Below are 9,827 nucleotides of genomic sequence, written 5' to 3' on the forward strand. Positions count from 1 at the left end.
AAACGCAGGCCATCTCTTCTTAACAGAAACTCAAACTTTACAGATGCGATACTCGCCCCTCGCAGCCAATCTCAGCAAACCTGTTTACGAGAAACACAGGAGCCGCTCGCAGGACCGAACCCTATCCGTGTAGAACTGTTATCGTGTGCGCGGATCGGGCGACACACATCTCGTGACGCTTGCGCTTTCTAACAGGATGGGGGATCTCTCAGCGCCCTTCTACGTATGATTTTTTCCTGCGAAGCGGCTCTGTGTTTCTCGGAGTTGCTCGCAGAATGTAAACGGCGACGTTGGACGTGTTGTTCCCCTTTTCGCTGTCTCTCTAAAACTGAAGAGTGCCGTTTCAGCCTGTTCGTTAACAGCACATCCACCTGGAAAATTGCAGGCCAGCGCGTCCGTAGCGGAAATGAAAGCGTTTTTGTAAGGGTTTGGGGAAGGGTGTTTGTTTCCTCCTGATGTGACACTTTTGTAGGGTGAGACCTTCGATTCCAAAGAACGTGTAGATGTTTGTGCAGTGTCCACATCAACAGAGCTGTGTCGAGACGTGGGTTTCCGTAGAATGCGTGGCCCGCAGAATAATTATGCGGGCTTGCCGATCGAGAAGCAACAATCACCGCTGCCATCGTATGAGACGACTTGTGTAATCTCGCCCAAAAACCGGGGTCACCGGGCCTGAATGCTCGTAGCGGCTAACTGGCTGTCAAGCGAGCGCTTGGCAAGGGCGTCCGACCGGTCGACAGTCGCGCGATGGTAACTGGACCGAGAACCACCACATTTCTCATTCTTCTTTGTTGAAAACTAGAGGTCTGCCTGTCGGAAGCCTCTTTGGAAAACCACTGCCGCCGCAACAGAGTATGTTCGCCGCAGCCGCACGTCGAGCAGCCACGCGCACAGTACCAGGCGCTGTGAGTCCATTCGGGTGTAGTTATATTCGCAGTTCCACGGCTCCATTTAATTCTTTCAAGAACGTCCGCTCAATGTCGTTCCTCTTCAGCAGCGGCACTTTTGAGTGCCCTCCACTGCCCTACGACTACAACGCGCTCGAGCCGTATATCAGTTCGACGTCTCTCAAGTACCATCATGACTATCACCATGAGGGGTACGTGAAGACCCTGAACAAGTTGGTCAAAGGCACCGAGTTCGAGAATAAGAGCCTTGAGGGTGAGTGTTGGCCTTTGGTTTTCTCTCTTTGGACCACTGTGCGCAGAAAAACGGGAGCGCTGCATTTGTTTTTTCGGCCTGGCATTCCTTGTTGCTTTCAGACATTATCAGGAGCTCCAGTGGAACCCTTTTCAACAACGCTGCCCAAGCCTGGAACCATACCTTTTTCTGGAACTCGATGAAGCCCAATGGCGGCGGCGACCCGACGGGTCTCGTGAAGGACGAAATCGACAGATGCTTCTCCTCGTTCTCTAATTTCAAAGAGGAGTTCACCGATGTGGCCTCGAAGCACTTTGGTTCCGGCTGGGCCTGGCTCGTCTGGTGTAACGAGAAGAGGCGCCTGGAGGTGATGGACACCCACGACGCAGGCAACCCCATCACAAAACGGAAATGGCCGATTTTGACCTGCGATCTCTGGGAGCACGGATACTACCTCGACACTCAGAACGATCGAGGCAAATACATCAAGGGTAAGACTTGATCACCTAACGAAGGTTGCGAGGTTGTTCGAGAGGGAGTCTGGCACCGGCAGAAAGTGCTCATCTTGTTTCTGGTTTTGCGCTGTCGCTTCTCAGCTTGGTGGAGCGTGGTGAACTGGGACTTCGCCAATATGAAGCTGGAAAAAGCCATGCGCGGCGAGCCCATCGAGGAGGCAGTCGGAGGCGGCCAGTGAGGCTCAGAGAGGGGGAATGCAACGAGGTGGAGGGGGGACACCTACAGTTCGAAGCTTTGAGGCTGCGTGTCAAAAAGGCCAGAGAAACTGAAAGGGGAACAGCCGGGGTCTCTTGCCGACTTTTCTACACAGAGAAGGATCCTCCCCGCTATGTGGTTGGTTTGAGTAAGGAAGCAGGCACCGCACGCATGTGTAGGGAACGCTGTGTCGCGTAGACGCGCAGTTCGAAGGCGCAGCACCTTATGTGTGTAACCGTTCCGTATTTGCGGTGGCCTTTTCGAGTCTTCGGTATCGGGTGATAGTCCATACTCGTCCGTGTATGTCATCATTGGGTCAACGCGGCTCTCACGGCGTTCCGCCACTGGTGGGGTTTAATACCCCTCGGGTGGGGGGTTTACCAACACGCCTCAGGGCGTGTTCATGTGATACGGACGGAGAAAACCGACTTTCTCAGTCGATCGCACCCAAGGAACACCCTGCCTTTTTCAGAACAGGGGGGAACCACCAGGCATCTCGGGCGATGTGGGTGGTTGCGGCCGCCCCAAAAGGGAGACAGCGACTCCGCTCAAAGTACTTTTTGTATCCAGCGCGGGTGGCTGTGCTTAGGTTTGAGTTTTCACAAGACCTTGAAAAGACCGACCCCTCCACATGGTGGTTCCCTGCCTCAGGAGAGAGCCGCGTGGAGCGCGCGCACGCTGGTGTCCTACTGGTGTGCGATTTAATCCAGCGCGTCCGGTCCCTACACACGGAGACGCCTTCAAAGGTGAAGAATGCGCATTGCTTGCACAGTGCAAAGCCTGTTTCTAGTCGCATTTACTGGAAGAAGGATCCCCGCAAGAGCTGACAAGATCGCGGATCTATGAGGTAGTCGACGCGCCCGGAACCCTTTTGGCGCAGCTGAACGTAGTCGAACTTGAGGACTCCGCAGTTGGACAGCTTCTGGTCCTTCGCCGGGTGAAACTGGTCCGCCTGAGCAATCGTGGAGAACACCAGAAACTCTCGAGCGAAAGGCGCGTGTGGACACAGAAGGGCGGCGCCAGCAAACTTGTGGAGCCAGTCAGCGGCTCTGCTCCCTCTAGGCCACGAGAACACACAAATGAGCCTTCAAGGCTGTGCACGCTGCCACCGTCCCAAAAGCACACACGAGAGACCGTGTGCAAACAGCCTTCTACAAGACGGCTCACCGGAAAGAACATGCGGAAAAAGTAGCGAAGCCAGCGGGAGTGACCGACGACGACAACCGCTTGGCGTTCGGTCGATCCTTCGGCAAACAGCCAGGACGAGAAGGCAAAGAGCCGGCCGACCACCGTGGTGTACAGGCGCTTGTTCCCTTGGTTGAATTTTTGGTCCAGGTGACTCGCGTACAGCTGGCCCAGTGACGCTCCGACGATTGCTTCCTCCAAATGCGACAGAGGAGGAGAAACCTTCCGACAAAACGGAAACGAAGAAAGCGACAAGGCGTCCGGGAAACGTGTGGACTCCTGCACGAAAAGAAATGAGAGCAACAGAACCGGAAGATCTCGCACCGACAAACACGCGCCAAGACGCAAACGGGGCACGTCGGTTCGTGACTCTATGAATACATGCACACATGTATTTACATAAACATATACACACATATGTACACATAAATCTACACATAAACATACACATATATCTATGAATATACACGTGCGCGTCGGTTCGCTTATGCGGCAGTGGAGCTACGGGGGAGGCGTACCTGGAGAGAAGAGAGAATCTGGACAGTCTGAGAGTGGAGTTGGACGGAGGGCCCAAGGGCAATGAGAAGTGTGGAAATCGCCCGTCTGATACAGCAACAAACTCAAAGATCCACAGGCCTCGCATCGCTCCTGGTCGACTTGGAGGCCTTTCTCTTCCAACCGCCTGCGCCACGAGCGAATACCCTCTCCGGAATCACACAGCAAAGGAGAAAACGACTCCGAACAAGGACCGGAGACTGTTCATGCGACATGCCTCTCCCCCCCCCTGCCTCTTCTCCGACCTCTCGGCCTCACTGATTCACTTCTGTCGTTTCTTAACAGCCGAGTTTGTCTCTCCATCTCCCTTTCCGCCTCGTTTGGCATCGACGCCAAGCCCCCGTTCGCGGTGTAGCTTCATCCCCATGCAACCTGGCGTATATGTGCCGCTCATATATACACATACAGCTAGGTACACCGATAACCATGTATATATACACACATATATGTATATGGAAATATAGGTTTTTTAAAAGGTCCATTGAGGATCTTCCGCGTTCTTTGTTCTTACCTGAGATTTGAGCTCACAAGGACCAGGGCGTCTTCGACAGCCTTGGTGGTTGGATGCCCTCGCTTCTCAACCGTGCCCGTGCGAATCTCTGCGCTTTCCCCGAATTGACCTCCCTCGCTTGCGCCGTTCTTTCCCTCTTCGCTGCGCGCGGCCTCCTCCTCTATCGAACGAAGTCGACTTCTGATTCCGTCTTCCCGCTCGTCCCCCCTGGCAGTTTGAGCCTGCGGTGTACCTCCACCGCGACCGGGATGCGAGGCTGCTGGACCCTCGCTTGCCGTCTGCACGGCGTCAGTTCTGTTGCGCTGGCCGTCGCCGTTTCGCTCCGCCACTGCAGGGCTCTGCGCAAGATTTCGCCGCTCAACGCGCGCGTCACTCATCCCGCCTGCGCGGCTCTCGCCGCCGCCGTCGCCCAGAACTTGCATCTCCACGGACCGTGGCGGCCCGGGCGCCAGCCCGGGTGTACCTACACCTGAGTGCGCGCTGACCAGCGACGCCGTCCCGGCTGCGAGCGCGGATGGCCACTCGCGGCCTGGCGAGGCCACAACGCCTCGCAGCGCCGCGCGCAGCTCCGCAGCTTGGGAGATCCCGGCAGTGCTCAGCGGCGAGTCGAAGAGGACGGAGTCTTTCTCGGGGGCAAGGAAGAGTTCCCATAGCCAAAAGAGGCAGAAGCGAAGCGGAAAGGAGAGCGAAAGCATCGGCCGATTGAAGGTCGTGTTCCATACGGACTCTCTGCGCGACAGAACGCACATTCACACATTGCCACACGCATTTTCTCGAGGCAGTGCCGAGACCTCACCTTGCTCTCGATTCTCCGAGATGTTCTCGATAAATGTAGCCAGCGGACGGGTTACTATTTGGATATGTAGTATGGTCTTGATTATACTGCGAATCTTCTCACCCGTGGCGAATAAAGATGACAGTCCGGCGCTCGACCGAGTCCGCGTCTTCGAGGGCCACGCGCTGCCTCTTCAGGGCTGCGTCGAGGCCGCGCTCCTCCCCGGAGAGACAGAGAAAAAGGACTGCGTACGCAGTAAGCCAGACCTTTCTGAAGACGTTCCCGGCGGCCTGGAGAAAAGCGAGCAGACACGGAGACACCTTCACAGAGAAACGCGGCAGAGCAGTTGTAGACCGCCCTCCGGGGCGGTTAGCGTTGTACAGACGATGAACAAGTGTCCGATGCATGCCCACGCCTAGCACGCGCCGAGAACAACGCAAGCAACCAGACATATCTGTGTATCCTTTTCTTGCTAATAAACGCGGGAAAATTCGGCCACGTTAGGTATATATATGTGAGCCGCGCGGTACGTTGCGTGTGTCGGCGCAGTGTGGGGTGTATATACACATGAGGGGGAGATATGTGTGGATAGGACGAGAAGGCGCCGCACGGAGGAGGGGGATGAGAGAGTTCGTCGGATGCATCGACCTTTGTTCAAACACGATACACTGCCTTCTTTAGGCTCTTTGGGTGGTGCTCATTGATGCTTCTCTTCGTTATTGCTCTTCGACTTCTCCCTGTCTCTCACATTCCCGTGGGCCGCTCTCTCGTCGCGGGTTCCCTGCGTCCCCCTTCCGCCTTCTTACATCTTTGGTGAGGAGAGCGAGGAGCGCGAGGCTGTCGAAGGACAGCCACTGTTTCTTTCCGTACGGCGCCCCAGGCGGGAAGCCGACAGCTGCTGAAAGGGAGGAAAGAGAGAACGAGAATCCAGTTGTCTGAACACCTGCGACGACTGCACTGGAGGACGTCGTGGCAAGGCGCAAGAGGTCTTGTTGGCGTTTCGAGTGCAGAATTTTGAAGTACCGAAGAAGGACAGAAGCGACGAAACAGACGAAAAAGGTGAGGAGCAGAAGAAACAGGAAAGAAGGCGGGCACAAAAACGGAACGAGAAGGACCAGAAGCGAGGAAGAAGAAGACCCAGTCGTCAACGCGACGCCTGCCGCCTCTGCCGCCTGGGCGGCAGCAGACACAGCAGCCGCCGGCAGGCTCTCCATCCCACAGCGGAAGGGGCGACCGACGCCCGCCGGAAACAAAGAGGAGAAGGAGAGGAACTGATGCACAGAGGAGACGCCTGGAGGAGAAAGGAGGAGAGGAAACGACGTGGGACGCCAGTGGCGAGGAGCAAGCGAGGATGACGGGTACAAGCCTAAGCTCCAAAACGCCCAGCTGTCTCTCTGGCAAGAAAGAGAGGCTCGGAAGCGCCGTGGACGAAGCCGCGTTCCCCCTGGAGCGCACCTCGGCAAACCAGGAGGCAGGCTGCACGCCAACAGGCAAGAGGCCTCCGCGAACGTCAGTCGGGTAGGCAAGCGCGAAAGGACTGGGCGACGACGCGGGTAACCCTACAACGAGGTGTACGTGCACCTAAAGGGAACCGAACCATTGTCGACTCGCGAGAGACGAGAAGGCGAGGAGAGATAGAAGAACGAGCAGGCAGAGAGGCGGAAGCGGGAAGAAGAAACGCGGCGACGTGTGGAGCAAAAGGAGGGAAAGAGACGCAGTGCACAAAAGGATTTTCCCGTTCGTCGCCTCCGCCGAGCAGCCTAGCGAGCCGCGAGGCCTCCCCTCTCTCTCGTCACCATATTACCGGAAAAAAGAGAAACGGATGAGAAGGGAAAAAGAACGCGAGATTAGAGAGAAAAGAAGGCAGCGGTCGCCATGCGCCGGAAGGGCCAAAGGCGCAAGCTACGGGCGCACAAGACAAAAGATCTCAGTCGAAAAAGGAGACCGAAGACACGCATCGTCCGCGATTCTCCTCTACCCCGAAGGAAAGCACCGGGAAAAACAGACTCCCCGATATCTTCTTCCTCGTGTGATCAACGTGCGGTGTTCTTCTCTCTTCTTGGCGCTTGCATGTGGCCAGAGAAAAAGCGAGAACCGAGCGCATGTGCGCTTCTCTCGGCGTGCGCGCGCCCCCGCTGGGGGTTCGTAAGATCGTCCAACGAAACTCAAAATTCCAGCAGGACAGTCTCCTGGCTTTTTTCGTCCTTCTCTTCTTACGGTTCACGTCATCTTCTCAACAGGCCCTTTCCTTTCTCTTTCGCCGTGACTCAGTCTGTGCGGTGTATGTACAGCTGGAGATTCCCGCCCGCCACAGTCGCGCCGCTGCCAACGACCCAATTTTGTTCGTTTGTCGCTTCTTCCTTCTCTTCCGCGACGAGTAAGGGAGAGAACTTGTCTCACTGGGATGTCCAATTTCATCCGCGCCTCTATCTCCTGCTCTTCCCTGGTTTCCGAAGCCTTCCGCTGTTCGGCAAGGCGGCGGGTTCGCGAGGCGTCATCTGCTCTCGCCACGCTCCGAGTCGCAGCTCGGCCGCGCGCTCGAGTCTCCTCTTTCTTCTCGCCGCTCGGCCCTGTCTTCTCTTTCACAGCTCGTGTGCCACATCGACGAGAAAGGGAAAAGCGGAAGGTGGCATTCGACACAGTCAGCGAACGAGTTGAACAAGGCGGGTGAAGAAGACGCGTGAAGAAGTGATCTCGACAAACTAGGACGTCCGTCCCTCTGCCCCTTATCTGGGGTACCTGGGATACGAGGACATCCTCCGTATATAGGCCAACGAAGTCACTGAACCCCTTCTTCTGTATCCCAAAATGCGCCCTCCAGACCCTTCTCTGCCATCTTCTCTTCCTGCGTCTCTGCCATCTTCTCTGCCTTCTTCTCTTCCGTCGTCTCTTCCTTCCTCGCTTCCTGTTTCTGGAGGCGGTTCGTGTGCCTCGGCGCCTTCCCCGCCGTTTCCTCGCTACAGCCCGGGCGCGTTGCAGCGCGACTGTTCTGTGGAGTTTGTCGACTGGCGGTGGCTGTGTTCGCACGCCCTCGACTCGGAGGGCGCGGCTCTGGAGTATTTCTATTTGTCTCCGTTCTACGTGGAGCAGGCTGGCGAGACGCTGAACGAGAGACTTCGGCGCGGCGAGCGTCTCCAGGCGGATCTTCAGGGTCTGCTGTTTTCCGTGACGTACTCCAACCTGGATGTCCTCCGCACAGAGGCTCCCCAGTTCGCCTCAGCAGCCCGACAGGCCGAGAACGGCGAGGCGGAGGCGCCGCCGACTGTCGATTTCGCCGCCAGGTGTACGTACTTCAACACGCATGCGCTCTTCCACATCACCTTGCTGCGGCGGGAGTCGGCGCGGCACGGCGCGACGCGCACGGTGCCTCTCCGAGTATACGCCGTCGTCTCGGGAAAGATTTATCGCCTGCCGCCTCTCTACGACGTCGTCCAGCAAAAGATGGCCGCGGCCATGGCCCACTTGGAGACGTGCTTTGACTTGCTGCAGGGACGCCTCGCTCGCTGGAGCCTCGCCGACGGGTACACCTGGTCAGACCGCGAGACACCCGTGAAGGGGTCGGCAGGCCGAGGCCCAGAGGCAAGTTTCGGTCGCGCCCGCTCTGGCCAACTGGCAGACGCGGAAGAGGAGGAGACAAGAAAGGAGGAGATTGTGGTGAAGGAGGTTTTTCGAAAGCCGGGGTGCGAAGCGGCGGTTCGCGTGCTGTTTGAGGAGCAGCGCCTCCTCGCGAAGGAAGTCACGGCTCTGGCGGTGAGTGGCGACACAGCCGCCGACAGAGAGAGAGAGGGGCGGGACGCTCTCGCGAAAAAGGACACTGGGAAAGGCGTTTTAGAAGAACATTCGCGCCACGCCCTTCAGGCAGCGTGGACAAAAGTAACAAAACCGTGCTGGTCCCGCGTGGACACGCGCAGCGCCTGCAGCAGTAGCGAACCTGAACGAGCTCACCGCTGGGGACTCTCGGTGTATGGACGGCAGGCGCCTGTCCTGGGACTTACCTTTTCGTCTCTTGTTCCGGCTCTGGCGAACCAGCGCCCAGCGCCTTTCTTCAGGCGGTCTTCTCACGCTTCTACGTGCTCATACTAGCTACGGTCATTCACGTGCATCTACGCGAGGTTTACCCATCTAATCGTGTTGCGTTGTCCACCTCAGTGCTTACGTACACGCGAGTGTGTGTATGTGTGATGCGTTCTCTCTCGATATTATATATATATATATATATATATATATGAGTTTGCGGCGTCCAGTCGGGGTGGAATCGGCAGGAGCTCTTGCATTTGGGCTTCTTTCTGCTTTTTTCTTTCTTCTCTGGTTTTGTTTCATCTCCTTGGCTTGCGTTCGGGACGGGTTTCTGCTCTCATATCCGCGGTTGTGCTCCTTCTCGACTTTGCGGCTGCAGGAACAGCGGAAAGCCGTCGACGAGAGATGGCGCGTCGCCCGAGAGGCCGAGGCGAAGCTGGCGGCTGCGTTGGAGAAGAAAGTTGGGTTGTACAGACAGCGGAAGACTGCACAGCTGAAGCAACTCCCGCCTTCTCAGCAGTTTGAGTTCCTTTTGCAGAAACGGAAACTCGAAGCGCGAGCGGCCGAGCGCACGCCGAAGCAGGCGCAGCCGCCCGCGTCTGCCTGCTGACCGAAGACGAGGAAGATGTGAAGCGAGTCAACGCAGAAGGAGAGACGGAGGCAAAGAAGTCGTCCGAGAGCGCAGGGAGAAAAGAAAAGTGATGAGGCTCTCCCCAGTGCAGTTTGTTGGTCCTTCGGCTGCCTCTTTGCCACTCCTCGTTCTCAGGTCACATACCGCGGGAGAAAGGAAACGGTTTTCCGGCGACTTCCGAGAGCTGTGAAGCGGAAGAGGACAGTCGAATCCCACTCCTTCTCTGGGCTTCTCTCTCTGCGTCCTCTGCGCAGTTGTTCAATCTATCCTCTCGTCCTTCACGCATACTTGAACAACGGATT

At 56.9% G+C, this 9,827-nt stretch overlaps 3 protein-coding genes across 3 annotated transcripts; 2 read left to right on the plus strand and 1 right to left on the minus strand.

Annotated features, from left to right (window-relative positions):
- Window positions 1–977: 977 nt before the first annotated feature.
- On the plus strand, window positions 978–1,834 carry NCLIV_058710 (Superoxide dismutase, related; the record flags this gene model as incomplete). The annotated part of the gene is made up of 3 exons (XM_003885427.1): window positions 978–1,161; window positions 1,263–1,631; window positions 1,737–1,834. The coding sequence occupies 3 exons, from the start codon at window positions 978–980 to the stop codon at window positions 1,832–1,834; spliced, it is 651 nt and encodes a 216-aa protein (XP_003885476.1).
- An 813-nt stretch (window positions 1,835–2,647) lies between these two features.
- On the minus strand, window positions 2,648–6,091 carry NCLIV_058720 (conserved hypothetical protein; the record flags this gene model as incomplete). Its single annotated transcript, XM_003885428.1, has 6 exons — window positions 2,648–2,803; window positions 3,019–3,315; window positions 3,555–3,639; window positions 4,103–4,831; window positions 5,001–5,167; window positions 5,684–6,091. 6 exons carry the CDS (start codon window positions 6,089–6,091, stop codon window positions 2,648–2,650), a joined length of 1,842 nt encoding a protein of 613 aa, XP_003885477.1.
- Window positions 6,092–7,685: 1,594 nt separating this feature from the next.
- NCLIV_058730 (conserved hypothetical protein) lies at window positions 7,686–9,504 on the plus strand (the record flags this gene model as incomplete). The annotated part of the gene is made up of 2 exons (XM_003885429.1): window positions 7,686–8,627; window positions 9,274–9,504. 2 exons carry the CDS (start codon window positions 7,686–7,688, stop codon window positions 9,502–9,504), a joined length of 1,173 nt encoding a protein of 390 aa, XP_003885478.1.
- Window positions 9,505–9,827: the final 323 nt, after the last annotated feature.

The sequence above is a fragment of the Neospora caninum genome, chromosome XI (genome assembly GCF_000208865.1).
Source record: "Neospora caninum Liverpool complete genome, chromosome XI".
Taxonomy (NCBI): domain Eukaryota; phylum Apicomplexa; class Conoidasida; order Eucoccidiorida; family Sarcocystidae; genus Neospora; species Neospora caninum.